General features: G+C 44.7%; 1 protein-coding gene and 1 long non-coding RNA gene across 4 annotated transcripts in view; one reads left to right on the plus strand and one right to left on the minus strand.

The window, feature by feature from the left end:
- The window catches only part of LYPD1 (LY6/PLAUR domain containing 1), a 30,527-nt gene extending 15,369 nt beyond the window's left edge, over positions 1-15,158 (minus strand). Inside the window, exons 1-3 of one of the 2 annotated variants that reach the window (XM_009443343.5) lie at positions 14,667-14,734; positions 14,501-14,539; positions 13,022-13,159 (exon numbers count right to left, since the gene is read on the minus strand). In XM_009443343.5, the coding sequence (XP_009441618.1) occupies positions 13,022-13,159; positions 14,501-14,539; positions 14,667-14,727 (238 nt within the window). In that variant the 5' untranslated portion in view covers positions 14,728-14,734. Of the gene's footprint in view, positions 1-13,021; positions 13,160-14,500 lie in introns of both variants that reach the window. The other variant, XM_016949721.4, reaches the window with a different exon arrangement.
- Positions 905-11,618, plus strand: LOC107973774 (uncharacterized). Of its 2 annotated transcripts, none has more exons than XR_001716205.2 (5): positions 905-1,727; positions 2,373-2,429; positions 3,461-3,553; positions 5,033-5,201; positions 11,288-11,618. It is a non-coding gene; the product is annotated as an uncharacterized LOC107973774 (long non-coding RNA). The 2 variants fall into 2 exon arrangements; XR_001716204.2 differs by having other exon boundaries at positions 905-1,296.

Consider the following 15,158-nt stretch of genomic DNA (forward strand, 5'->3'; position numbering starts at 1 on the left):
TGAGAAAGAAGGTTGATAACCATTGGACACTCATTAGACCCCAGTAGGTGCCATTTGTCCCAGTTTGCACAGTGTCCTGGAATTTAATTCTAAAGCCATGATTCTCTGGGGGGTTGAGAAGCATTTTTTTTTTTTTTTTTTTTTTGAGACGGAGTCTCCCAGGCTGTCGCCCAGGCTGGAGTTGCAGTGGCGCCATCTGGGCTCACTGCAACCTCTGCCTCCTGGGTTCACGCCATTCTCCTGCCTCAGCCTCCCAAGTAGCTGGGACTACAGGTGCCTGCCACCATGCCTGGCTATTTTTTTGTGTTTTTAGTAGAGATGGGGTTTCATCGTGTTAGCCAGGATGGTCTCGATCTCCTGACCTCGTGATCCGCCCACCTCAGCCTCCCAAAGTGCTGGGATTACAGGCGTGAGCCAACGCACCTGGCCGAGAAGCATTTTCTAAACTAATCTTCTCCTACAAATAGTCCCTGGACCTTGAGGATCATAAACGGTCATCATTTAACATTTTTTTCTGCTAGAAGTATTAAGCCTCTTGGTTGTATTGAGACCAAAAGAAGATCTGTCACCCCCCTCCACTCCCCTACGGATATACATACAACTTCCGGCAATCTCAGAGAGTTTGAAGCTACAATTCTATTACAAACGACGTGCTACAAGTATGCTTTTAAAATGAATTATTTTTCCAGTTTTTTCACTTTAACCTCTGCCCCAGTGGTCTTAAAAACAGAGGCATGGAGACTGAGTTCTTTTCTGTGGACCATTATGCATCTATCTTTTCCAATAGTTTCCTTTGCCTCAGCTCTTTTTTGCTGTACAAAGACAGAAATTTCTAAACAGAGCCTTTAATAGTCCATTACTTTTTACCCATGTTATGCAATGTAGCTTTAAAGACGAACTTTTCCAGCAAACTGCTACTTGTGTGAATGCCTGTTTGGGAGTGAGACTTCCCTACTGGAAAAATAACCAACACTTACTACACCATAGTTACGATTACATCACAATAAATATTCTATGCAGGACTAGGAACAGTTCCTCAAAGAAAAATGCTTGGGGAACGGGTAATTGGAATGAACTACAAGCATTTTCACTGAGCTCAAAGAAACTGCAAGAAAAAAGATCTTCGATCTGCATCCAAGTATTTTTTTTTGTCTGAAAGAACACTGTGTGAGGAATTTTGACATTCTCTGCATTCTAATGAAAATGACTTGGAAAGTAGAGGCTTATCTATACATTTGCCTCATTGCCGCCACGATGAGCACCGTTTATCAGGAATAAAGAGAGAAGATCCAGAAGGTAGTTCTTTTCTGGAGAATTTTGTGCTCTGGCTCTTAAGTACTTTTGCTTTGCCATGAATGTGAATATTTTAAAGGCCAAAAAAGCCCCCTCCATTTGAGTTGCAGATGGCCACAGGAACCCAACAAGAATGCTAACAACTCATTTTAAAAAGAGAAAAAGAAAGGAAGTGCCAAGTTCCACACTGCATATTCATACTGATGTTGAGCCCATCTTGGCCTAGCTGGTAGAACTGAAAATTGAGAATAATATTAAGGGGCTGCAATGATCCCTAAGGGTAAAAATAAATGTGTTTCTGAAAACAACAGCCACATCCACAATGAAATAGACATGAAACAAGATAACCCAAGAACACATTTGTTTTCCTTGTAACAGGGATGCATTAAGTTCATTATTCAGAGGACTTTGATTACCCTTTTCAAAGATTTTTGGTGAGTTTAATTTTCAAGGCTGTTAACCACTGATGTCAACTTAATTATAGCAAGCAACCAACCAACCCACAATGTATGATACCAATTGTTGGTTTTACTTTAGTCTTGCATTAGACTTGGATTTCTTTGCTCATTTATAACTTTCTGAGGGAGGAAGGTTTCTGCGCAGTCACTTGCTTTCCCTTAGCTGGTGTCTTTGTTCTCCAGTTTGCCATGGGGGATTGAGGGAACAGATATTTATGACTTATTATCTCAGTATTAACAGTGCCCCCTCAATGATTTATGAAGCTGTGCTGTTGCATTTCTAACCTTGATGTCCTTCTGATTATTGTTCTCAAATGGTAAGATTAACACAGTGGGGCCTAAAGATTCTTAATCAGTTTCTTGCATACAAATTCACCCAAATGTAGGGAAGAGAGAGTCCTTGGTGGCATAACGACTTCCAGATGGAATGAACTGAGAACATCTAAGCACTTAACCCAAAGCACCCTTATATTTGTCACCATGAACATGATGTCCTCACACTAAAATTTAGTTATAGTTTTGTATCTCAGCATTCAATGAACTAGAATTCTAGAATGTCATGTACATCTTGTGTTAAAGTTCAGGACATTTGTTAGTATATGTGTTTCTTTTCTTCCAAAGGGTGACAGTGATCCAGGATGAAGGTCCTTTGACTATACATTTCAGCGTTCAATTGAGGTAAAATAATGGTGATTTTCAGGAAAGAAAAATTATCCCTGTCCTTTTTCCAGGGGTCCCTGGAGGTACTTTGTTGAATTTTTCTAATCTTGTGCATGGACTTCTCAAAAGCTGATTTGGCAGACAATCACAGTTGGCCACTCAGTCACTACCCTTACAGCTACTAGCGGCCATGGGACAGTGATCTGACCCATGAAATGTAAAGAGAATTTCTGGGGGGACTTTGGAAACACTTTTGCGTTCTCATTAAAAGGCAAAGCTTAAGACACAAGCTCTTTGGTGCCATCCCTTCCCTTGAACCTGAATACAGTGATCATCTTGTGATCAAGAGGCAAGAAACCTGAGGACAAAAAGCCAACATGCTTAGGGAAGTAAGAAGAAAAATGGAGAAATTTTGAGTTTTTGATGACATCACTGGGCTGTAGGAGCAACCCCAAGATCACCTATGTAAACTATCTTGTTACATAAACAAGAAATGTCTTTATGGTTTATGTCCCTACTACTTGCAGCCAAAAACATTCTTATGTGATACAGGAAGCAAGGTCTAGGGTGGAGGCAAGAACAGAAAGGACGGGGGCAGCAGTAACGGCTGGTAAATTCTGTTAGGAAGTGTTGCCCCAGAGACTAATGAAGGGATGGAAAATGCTGCCTGATGCCTAGGAGCTGTTGCAACCATAGCTGCATTGGCCTTCCACCTGAGGATGATGCCAGGTTTTGTCAATATCATGACAGTGATATTAATGATATTCAACAAAGGGGGCAAGAATACAAGCAATTAGTTGAATTCTTAGAGCCCAGTGAAAGAGTGTAAGGGCAAAGCAGACAGCAGGAAAGTAAAAACAAAGTTTGTTTGCTTCCCTTTGTGGTTTAATTTGCCCAAACTGAATGGTTTAGAAGTACATCCCTCAGCTGAAAGTCTAACTGCCTGTGTCTTGTGGAACATAGCTGTGTGTATTTGTAACTTGCATCTTCTGTGTGGGTGAGGACTAGGGGGCATAAAACCATGTGGGGGGATTTTCTTTCTTCCCAAGGGAGCTGATGACCAAGGCTGAATTCCAAGGTAGCAGAGTTCCAGCTGAGGACTGGCCAGCGGTAACCTGGACCCCAGCTTCCTCAACCACCATGTAAGCTGGTGTTGTAGAGGTGTGTGTGTGTGTGTGTATTTCTTGAAAACACTCCTATTCAAAGCAAAGCCAGGTCAGCCTTAAAAGCAAGCTGACAAAAAGAACTATAAAACCAGGGGTGGATTACATTTCAGAGTGGTTCCTTAAATTACAACTATCACTAACAGGCATAAGTCAGCTATTTCTAGTTTAACTAAAAAGTAAAAGGTATATTCAACTTGTCTTTATTCTATTTTTCTTCTTATGCTAAACATTTAAGCTCCTTCATCTCTGCTATAATATTTTGAAATGGTGATAAATCTATCTGTTTTAGCTTGAAACTTGATTTCTTCAATATACGCAGTCAGCAAATAGTTATTGCGTGTCTCCATACCAGTGAGTGTGTGTGTCTGTGTAAGATAGAGGGAAGGTGAGGTAGAGAGAGAAAAAGAGAGAGAGCATGAGAGAGTGTGCATGAGAGAGAGCCAACAGCATCCTTTCAGGATCTTGTATATAGAAATGAAAGCCGTGAATGAAGCTGTAGTTCAATTTGATTAGGAAAATACACTCTAAAATACTGAGAGGATGTGATGCCAGGCAAACTGAGCTGCTGGCTGGAGAACACTGAACAAAGATGAAATTGTTTCTGGACCTTAACTCACTCTTATGCAGAATGTCTCCTGACTTGCTTTATCCCTCTTTCCCTTGCAACAGTCAGTGACAGGCTGAGTGGAAAGTTGTCCTGCCTCTCAGAGAATGTTAACTCATCAGCCTCCAGGTGTGGCTCCGGCCTATTGGCTGCCTTTCCCTTTGAAGGCACAGACACTCTTGAGAGAATCTTGAGCTGGCTTTGGAGCTGAGACCCCTTTGCACTCCCACTTTGGATGTCTTCACTGGGTGGCAGACTAGTCAACCCGCTAGGCTCTAGCTATTTCTGAACAGGTTCTTTGAAGTTACTGGAGACCCAAGTGGTTTGCTACATTTTGCATAAGTAATAGAACAGTGCATAAACCCCCTTGCCCAGCATCACTTAATACACCTGCTTCTGCTGATGCTCTTTGAAGATGCCTCCGTGGAGGGCATCGCAAACTGCTCTGCACATTCATATTCAACCCGTGTGCAGTATGCATGGACCACTGCAGGCTGAGAGCCACGTGCCTGGCGCCGCCCGCCTCCAGCACTGTCCCCAGTCATTCCACTGCGCTCACGAAGAAGTCCAAGAAATAGAAAAACATAAAAAGCTATTGTCCATGTCCAGTGAGAAATGAAATGCACTGGACCGAGTATCACAACTTCCTTAAAATAATACAATTTTATCACGTTTGCATCTGATCCTGCTCATGGTTTGCAAAGTCATAAACCCCTTGAAATCAATAGCTTGAGCCATCGCTGCTCTATTCTATTTAAACACATCCTAAGAAAGCAATTTATTACGAACTCTCTATGGTTTCACCTTATCTAAAACACTTAATTCAGTCCATCTCCTGCTTTGCTTTGTAGTGTTGGAAGCAATCAGAAGACTGGAAGCAATTTACTAATAAGAGAACATACCCTACAGCTCTGGCCTGTGAAAAGAGTTTCAGAATCATGATGTAGCCACAAGTCAAATTCTAGAAAGAATTAATGGCACATCTCATAGTTCTTTTATTTGCTGGCTGATTCATTCCAGGTATGATTGAAAATCCTGCATTACAGGTATGGCCTCTTTTGGTGTTCCCAGGGTAGGAAACACATTGTCTTCTACCAGCAACTTTGCTCCAGCTCCCTGAAACATAGTCACTTCTACCACCATGAAAACTACAAAGCAAGGGAGAATCCAGCTTAGTCTTCTAGAAAAAATTAACAGAGAAGAAAAGATATGTCTCACAGTTAAATGAGTAAGGAGTTCTGCCTATACAAAGGCTGTAATCAAATGATTTGGTTTGGGGGACAAAAGCTAGGCTTGTGCATGGACATGGTATTCATTGTAGATGACCAAATCATGCCAGCATCTGATCTCTTTAACCAAAACCTTTCTCCACAACCTCTCTCAACCTGCTTTACCCTCAAGCTTTCTCAAGGGAAGAGAGAGAAATGGACTTATCAAGATGCTTAAGCCCCCCAGGAAAGAAAACTCCTTTCTGCACCACAGTGTACTCCTCTGTAAAGTGAAAGTGTGGACCAGAGAGATTAGGGTCTCTTCTAGCCTTAGAGGTGTGGGATTCTTGAGGACAGTGGCCTAAGAGTGAGGCCAGATGTGGAGCTGGGCATCTGGGACCACCAACAGGGGCCTCAGGAATAGCCCATCCATGTGCCTGAGGATTCCTGTGTTTAAAAGAAACTAATTCAAGATCTCAAGGGAAAACAGATGAATTATATAATAGATGGGCAAAAATGGACAGTCCAGTACATGGCACCAAGCAGATGTTTGATGAACACCAATTCCTTTGCCAAAAACTCACTGGAATGGCTTGCTCTTGGCACATGTTGTTACTTTAATTCAGCAAATTGGCTAATTGGCCAGTGGAGTTCTAAGATTCACAGCCATGCTGCATCCCATTCCATCTCATTCTATCCCATTCCATAAGGTAGGGATCTGCTAAACCTGAGCTTTCTTTTTAGATATCTGCCCCAGCAAGAGGAAGGACACATCTACCTATGGAATAAAAAACAAAACAAAACAAAAGTGGAAGTGGTATGGATGAGCCATAAAACATGATCCTAAGCAAAAGCAGCCAGCCACAAAAGGCCACACAGTATGAGATTTCACTTACAGGAAATGTCCAGCATAGGCAAATCCATAGAAGCAGAAAGCAGATTAGTGGTTCCCAGGGGCTGGGAAAAGGGGAAAATGAGGGGTGACTGCTAATAAAATAAAGTTTCTTTTGGGGTGACGAAATGTTCTTGAACTGGTGGTGATAGTTACACTTCTCTATGAATAAACGAAAAACCACATAATTGCATCCTTTAAAGGGTGAATTATATTTCAATATAATTGTTGTTAAAAATACAAAAAAAGCGGGAAAACATAGAAAATGGCACCATAGCGGGGGAAAAAAAAAATCTGGAGAAGTGAAAGGTACTTGAATTCCTGTCCCACTGGCTGTGTGATCTTGACTTTTCTGTGTCTTAGATTCACCAACTATCAAGTGGGGATATTATCTCTTTGTGAACCTTCTAAATTAACTATGAGGATACTACTGTTAGGAACTAAAGGCTGAATTCAAGGACTCCCTCATTCTGAGAAATATAGAAACAGTGTACAAAGTAACTTGTACTATAATATCTGGGCCACCCTTCAGAAGCAGGTATGGATAGTGAATGGGGCAACTCCTGGTGAGCATCAAGACAGGTTTCCATGTCTAGCACTGGTTCCTTGAAGATGGTTATACTGACCGCATTTCTCATTCTCTTGCTGTATCTCATAAGAAAACAGTCAGCCTGTTTCTACATTTTACAAGGGGGGAGGCTAAGCCCCTGGGATATTAAGTAAACTCTTTCAAGTTACCAAATGTGAAGAACCTAGAACATAGGGGTTCTCTCCCCTAAGGGAGCCAATACACTTTCTACTGGACAAGTAAAAAATAGGGGTTGAAGTGTTGAGTCCTTTTGCACAGTGTGCTAATAAACCTTTGCTTAGTTTGGACATTAGAACCTAAGTTGATCAATTAGGAAGGAAGGAAGGAAGGTAGGGAGGGCGGGCGGGAGAGAGGGAGGGCGGGCACGGGTACACTGTCTCTCTCAAAGGCTGTAGATTCAGAATTTTTGTTTCAGGAGTATGTAAGGGAGGCAGATTTCCTTTTCAAAGTTCAAAGAAAATGGTATGTTTTGTTTTCATACTTCGTTTCATTTTCACTTGGGAAAAATGCCCCAGCTTTGAAGCCTCTCTGTTTAAACTCATTAGGAAAACCATCAATGACAGCAGCTTTCATGCAATCATAGTGGGAGGAATTAGCGTTATGGGAGAGCTGGATCAATCTTCAAATGTTTCATCTATGGAGATGGGAGGTCAGCACCAGCTGCTTGTTCAGCTGGAAAGTTAACATAAACAAATACTTCACTCACTGGGAGAGTCCAAGGGAAAGACATTTGATATTCCCCCTCTGAATACTTCCTCAGAAGGCACATGAAAGAGATAGTTGCTTCTTGAGAACTAAGTGGTCAACTGCTTGGCAAAATGTCTCACCTCGAAGAGCAAGGTGTTTGTTCTTTTAGTGTCTGGAAAGGAAAGGAGGTAGGGATGTGAACATTCACGGAATAGAATCCCTTCCTGTGTAATTCCTAACTTCATTGAAGTTGATATGGAAACCCTTTTAGCGGAGCTGGTTTTAATATATGAAGATATATTTTTTGATATCCAAATATGTTTTAAAGGTTTTTTTGTTTCGTTTTGTTTTTGAGACAGAGTCTCACTCTGTTGCCCAGGCTGGAGTGCAGTGGAGTAATCTCAGCTCATTACAACCTCCACCTCCCGGGTTCAAGCAATTCTCACATCTCAGCCTCCTGAGTAGCTGGGATTACAGGCATGTGCCACCACGCCCAGCTAATTTTTTGTGTTTTTAGTAGAGATAGGTTTCACCATGTTGGCCAGGATGGTCTCGAACTCCTGACCTCAGGTGATCCACCCACCTCAAGCTTCCCAGTGCTGGGATTACAGGTATGAGCCGCCGTGCCCAGCTTCATTTTAAAGTTTTTTAAGCTGTTGAAGTCTCCTTTGCCAAAGATAGAATGTGGAACTTTGTTTTTGTTTTGCACTTTATTCATAGAGCATATTCCATAGCCCATCTGATTGATTCAAAATGGGGTTAACAGTGAGAAATTAAGGACTGCAGATGGGGTGTCTAAAAGAGAGCTAACAGGAGAGGCCTGGTAGGAGGAGGAGAGACAGGGACAAATGGAGGACGCTGGAAGATTAGCGGAGACCCCTGCTACTTCTAACAAAGTTGTTCTGCAAAAATAAAATAAAAAAATCTTAGAAAATGTTCTTCATGCCTACAACATAGCATGGATTAAGGAATTTGTGATCTCAGTATCTGTAAAGGTTAACTCAATATTTTCATTTTTCTTACAAGCATTGCATATGTGGGTATATGCAAATATATATACAGGCAAAAATGGAAAAGTATATCCACACACACAAATATATGACTGTGTGTGTGCATGCGCATATGTGTGTGCACAGGCATTTGAGCTTGAGTGCATGCACTCAGAAGAATACAGGAATACAGGGACTATGACAGGAATACAGGAATAAAGGGACTATGATTAGCAGCACTGGGCCTCATTCCTGCCAAGCCCATCCCAAGGCCAAACTAGAGCCTATTATTTTAGATCTCGGGGAAATTAAGCAGACATAGACTTAAGAAAACACAGGCTGTGGTTAATTTTCCACTTCTTTCTACTAAGAGTGGATGACCAAGCATTTTTGGGACATCTAGTCCTCTGTTGCTATCCCTTAGTTAGCTCATGAGAAAATAAGGTGTAAAACTAAACTATCCAAGATATGAAGCCATCCCTGCCCAACTTAATGAGCAACTAACTAATCCAAAAGGAAAATAGCCATTACTTACACAGTCATAATGTAGATGCAACATGGCATATAAATCAGTAACTCTTGTATTGCAAAACAGACAAATAGATTAATGCATGTTGCAAAGGATGGGTGAAGAGATCGATTAGGTTACTGATTCAGACCGTGAACTTTCTCTCAATATACTGCATTTAACTTTTAAATAAGGTTTAGGAGAACCTGTAACATTTTGCTCACTGACAGAGCTATATTTTACTAAGGGCAGAAATTGGCTAGTCTATAAAAATTAAATTATGCCCCTTTCACTGTATCTAGTCAAGAGGAAAAACTCTAATTACAAGATTGCACTGTCAAACAAATGCAAATTCACATTCTTTATTCCCTGGTTTAAAAATTCATACTGGAGGGGGCTTCTATTCTGAAATGAAAATCAATATTTGAAATATTTTGCAGAGTGCAATGACAAGCAAGAGCAAAAGAAGTGTCATTATCAAGGGTGCTAGTAAATAGACACCAACTCATTAAGTGCAGAGTTAGTGAGAACAAGTCATTCATTACGCAAATATTTAAATATCAATTAGTAAGGACAATGAAAGAAGTTGAAATGAACCTTCCCTTCCCCACAGCCAGTACCTTATTATTCCAGAAATGACCAAAGGGAACAAGAGTGGTGGATAATAATCTCAGCACCTAATAGGAATGTCACTCTGGGGAACAGGTAAAGGTTAATTTCAAACGTACTTCCCAATGGAAAATTAAATGTACCTGCCTCAAAATTTTTAAGAGCTGAGTTTACAGACTTAGTCCAGAAAACTGAAGGCCTATGCATATTGCATGGCTGGTATTTTTTGGAAAGAGAACACCTTTCGTTACTGCTTAATGTCAGACTGGCTTAGTTCATTAAATTTTCTTAGTCGATTTAAAGCCCTGGTTTTTCCACATCTATGAAAAAATGCCAGTCCACATAGCACTCAAACTTAAAAATCTCACTGGTTGGTTCTCAGATTCTTTTGACATCCACTTCATGGCCTGTCTACCTGGACTGTTAGGTGAACTTGGTGGATATGAAAAATGGCCTAAGCTCTTTGAACTTTGCCTGGACTATCTTTTCAGGAAGACCTGGCAGGATATTTTACTACATGCTGGCTGTGTGGTATTACAGCAAAGGTGTTGGCCTGAGAAGCAGGCTTCAAGCGCCTCTTAGTAACAGTTGGCTGGTGAACTTGGACCAAGCATCTAATTTTCCTGGACCTTGCTTTCTTCCTCTGTAACACAAAAAGTTTTGTCCAGATCAGTTCTCAACTTGGGTCACCCCAGAATCATTGGGAAGTTTATAAAAGACCCATGGCCAGATATACCACAGATCTATGAAATGGGCTTCTTTAAGCAGAGACCCAGGCATGTGGAGTTGAACAAAACTCCCAGCAAGATTCCAACATGCATCTTTAACTAGGAGTCACTGGGCTCTTTCAGCTCTAGTATGCTGAGATTATCAGGACAACATATGTTATTGATCAAACTTGAAAGAAATTCTGACTTCAATTCTTAATAGCATCATTTAACAGGCATTACCTTCTCTGGAGAGGAGATGTTGACCATGTAATAGAATTACATGCTGACTGGCTGTGGCATGAGGAAACAAGATCCTGAAAGAGGACCACCAGATTTCACGAGATTCTATATGTACAACCCACAGAAAAGAGTCAGATGCCTCGGGCGCTCAACAACAGTTAGCTCTTGTTACTATGATGATTACACTACAACTGTGTTCACTTAACGTTTTAGGTTTGCTCTCTATCCTCGTTGGCAAAAAATTAAATTGGTCCCTAATAAGTACATGGACATAAAAATGGAAGTGCCTTGGAGGTATAAGGCCCCCCTGGACATTGCTCTTTTGATGCAGAAACAGATCCGTTTGGCTTGTTTCTGTGGAGTTTAGGCTTAGAACGCCTTGCTTCCATGTGCACACACCCCGACCTAGCATCCTTCCCTTCATAATCTTTTCCTTTGAGTTCATCAACTGCTTCTGTTTGTCAAACTTCACAATTGAAACTGCCTTATTACTTGATTCTGTCTCTACCTGTTGGGCTGTGACCTGTGGCCAGAGGGGCCTGGTTTGGAGACAAGGTACCTACCTTGTCTGAGCTTATAGAAAACGAGCAACCTTAGGCCAGGCACTTGAAGTCTGTGCTGAAGTTTCTGTGGATAAAATGGAAGTTAAAATGCCTGCTCTGCTTCTTTTACAGAGTGGTTTTGAGGACAGAATGAAGCAAGATGAAAAACAGCACTTTGAAAATGGAGTGTGTGGTATTCATCTTAGATACACTTTTAGAGAAGAAGAAATGTGTCTCAGAAAAAGGACCTCTTCTGACTCAAATTTAGCTTACATCCCCTTCTTAACCATATCCCAGGTGATAAAATACGACACCCAGGTAAGCAGTGGCCTTGTGGACTCTGAAGAAGTTCTTAACGTGTCCACAGTACATTCTCATTTTGTCTGGCTCTAAACTACTGTCTCAAGAAAGCTGCAAATATTTGAAAGTAACAATAAAGTGTTAACAGTAATTCTGACTAAAATCACAGCAGTCCCTCTGGTAGAAAGGCAGTAAATTCTTTGCTCAGGTAAAACGTAGGAAAGAAACACAAGTAGAAAAAAATCCCATTTGTTCAAATTATCCCTATCAATCTTAACTAAAGAATTATCGCCAAGTTTGTTTTGGTTTGCATCATTAATAGCCCAAATCCCACGTGCCAAAATAATGTTTACTGCATTTCTCGGGACAAGTTACCCTTGAGAGCCAGTATGTCTCAGGCTTCCCAGAAGAGTGATTTTGGTGCAACAAATAATGACCTATACAAACCAGCCCTTACAACTGCACACACACACACAACACAGCAGAGTGTCAAGCTAACATCTGCTTTCCAAATAACCATGAGGATAGCAATATGACATTTCCAGGCCCTTCTCTGAGAAGAAATGACTTTCCCAAGGTGTTGGCTTTAAAACTAGAGTCCTTGCATTGATTTGCCAGTGGGTAAAGGGAATCAGATAACAGTTCTAATCACTTCACCGGGCTCTGCAGGCAGTTCACAGAACTAAAGGAAGTGGGGGCTTTGGTTCATTCACTATCAGCCATCAAGTTATGCTATTTCCCATCTTTTTAATATCCTTAAAATGGCAAGGTCTGTGTTTATGGTTTTGACCTTGAAACTGAAGTAAGAGCTCTACCTATTCTCCCAAAGTTCCAGATATACTTTGGGGAACTTTGACTTCTGATAAGACAGCTGGGATAGGGGGTGAGGAGAGGGTTGGAAAGTTCTACCTCAGCGAGAAGATTCTTGGTCAACTAGAGGGAGTGAGGGCTATCCCACAAGACCTCCCCTTCCCCCACAGGATGCTCAGGACTTCTTCTCAGCCAGCCAGCAGCTAAGCTGGTAGGGCTGAGAAAGGCATTCCTTTGAAAGATCTTGGCAATTTGTGCCTGGAAGTTGATGCATTAGTTCTAAAATTAAATAAAGATCCTGTAGTGTTCTTCAAGGAAATATGGTGTGCCTCTATGACAAAACACATTTTTCAAGCTCTGACCTCTGGGAACTTCAACTAGCTCCATATTTCAGGCTGACAATGCTCACAGGCTACTGTCTAGTTGCCCAAGCCAGGGCTGGTTAGCCATATATTTTCTACCTCCATCAGCTTTTAGCATAGGGAGGTGAAGGGAGTAAATAAAAAGAGGAGAGCCACTAATTTAAATGCACTTCCCCTCCCAAGACCCTTGGGGAGAGGCCTTGGTAATTAACTCTAATGAGATTAAAGTAACTTGGAACTCTTCATTTTCCCAGCACTGTAAAACTAAATCTGCGATAACCAGTGTGTGGGCATTAAATCAAAGTCAGTCCTTTTTCTTGTTATTTAATGGCCCCCTCACTCCCACCCCACAGCCCAGGCTTAAGAGCGAGGGGGAGGGCTGCCAGGCTCTTACCGGCACTTTGCTCCATCACTTCTTTCTGACACATGTCTTGAACGTTCACCGTGCAATTCACAATGAACTCGGGGGAGGAGCAGTCGTTGTTCAGCTGGAATTCTTCACACTGGTAGCACTGGATTTGCAGCGCAAAGCCTGCGAGACAGACGCAGTCGGGTTCAGATCCGGCCCCCACAGAGCCCACCCCGGAAATCACGACCATCCCACGCCTCAGAGCCAGGCGGCTCCCAGCCTCTGGCAGGCTTAGACCACTCCTGGGTCTCCGGGTAGGGCTGGATGTGGCTGAAACCGGCAGGGGGCGGCGCGGGTACCTAGGGTCCTACGGAAGAAAGTGGAATAGTGCCCGCCACCCCTGGACCCCGGCTCTAGACACAAAGCGCCCATCCATTACCACCCCAGGCCTTTTCCCAAGAAGTTGAAGGGAGGGTGGGGACGGTACCACCGCCAAGAGCGAAGTAGCTCTGGAGACGTGCGTTAGCTCCAGCCTAAGCCAAAGGATTTGCCTAATTGCTAATTGGTTACAAATTACTTAATTACTATTTTGGCACCATTCGTGATTACATTCGCAGACGTCTTTTCAGTTTTTATTTATTTAATTTTTAAAGTCAGCGTTTCTGTGCCAGGGCTCTGAGGATCCCTGAGCGACCACCTGGGAACAAGGGTGGAGGTGCCAGACGCCAAGCGCTGCTGCGCCGCAAGTCCCCGAGCCCGGGTCGGCGGCCCTTCTCCGGGGCCGTCCCCGCGGCGACCCGAATGGCCACAGAGGGTGGGAAACGGCGTTTGTGAGCGCGCGCACCCTGGATCCCCGACCCCGCAGCCCTTTCTTCCAGGCCCCGGCTTTCAGGACAACCGTTCGACTAGGGTCGGTGGTCGGGGTTCCAGCTCTGCAGAGCTTAGTCAGGAGCCAGTAGGCGAACTGGAGAGAGGACGCGAGACCTTTGCGCCTCTGGACGCTTCAGCCTGGCTGTTCTCGGTGTACGCGCTCCTGTCTAGACCCAACTACCCGCGCTCCCGCAGCCCCACGTCTATCGCACTCTGAGCGCAGCAACCCAGCTTCAGCGTGGCCGCAGGCTGCCTCGCGCATCGCTCACCTGTCGGCGGCGCCACTCCCACGGGGTGCCGGAGGCGCCAGACAACTTGGCAGGGTTCGGGAGATGTCGCCCCCTCTCCCTCGCCCAGAACCCAGCACCGCTCGGACCCTCCCTCCTCTCAAGCCCAGCTTCTCCCGACGGTGCAGCCGGACAAGCTGCAGCCCGGAGTCCCGCAAACCCGCCGCTCCCCGCTCTCCTCCTGCAGCGCGGGACTTGGACACTTTCCCAGCCTCGCGCCCCGGGGCACCAGTCGCGGCCGCCAACTCCCGCTGGGCAGCCCCAGCGCAGGGCTGGCCCCGAGGTGGGCGCCTTGGGGGCAAAAGGGCTGGCGGGTAGATGGATTGTGCGCACCTGGCCCAGGCTGCTGGCCTCTGGGAATTCTCACCTGGAAGCAAGAACAATCCGCAAAAAGTTGCCGCGATGCCTAGGACCCACATTCTCCCGGAGTCCCGGGGCCGGGAGAGGGCAGGCGCATCAGAGGAGGCGACAGCAGCGGAGGCTGCCCCGGCTGCAGCGGCTGTGGCTGCCGAGGCTGCTGGGGCCCGCGCTGCTGCCGCGGAGACGACGGTCGTAGCTTAGAGGAGCCGCAGGTGCCGCTCGCGGAGCCTGCATCGCCCGCGCTCGGGCTCCCGGCTGCGGGTCTCTGCTCCTCCCGCTCGCGCTCCCGGGCCGAGCACCGCGCCTCCGGAGTTGGCGGCTGAGACCGAAGGAACTACTGGCGATCCGGAGCACCCACAAAAGTCTCGCCTTTTCTCCCTACCTCCCACTCCAGGCATCACGTGACGGCTGCCGAGTTGGGGTGGGGGTGGCGGGCGGGGAAGGCTGGGACGGTCGCTTCACATCCCCACCCCCTTCCTGTCTTCCTCTTCACCCGCCTCCGCACGTTCCTGGGAAAGGGGCGCCGGGGGACGGGAGAGAACTGGTAGTTTTCTGAGGTGGGGAGGTTGGGGGAGCGGCGAGGACGGCGCAGCAGGTGCCGTGGGGACCTGCCGGGTGCGGACTAGGGTCTGAGGACTGCGTGCCCGGCTGGCCCTTCGCACGTA

The sequence above is a fragment of the Pan troglodytes genome, chromosome 13 (assembly GCF_028858775.2).
Source record: "Pan troglodytes isolate AG18354 chromosome 13, NHGRI_mPanTro3-v2.0_pri, whole genome shotgun sequence".
Lineage (NCBI taxonomy): Eukaryota > Metazoa > Chordata > Mammalia > Primates > Hominidae > Pan > Pan troglodytes.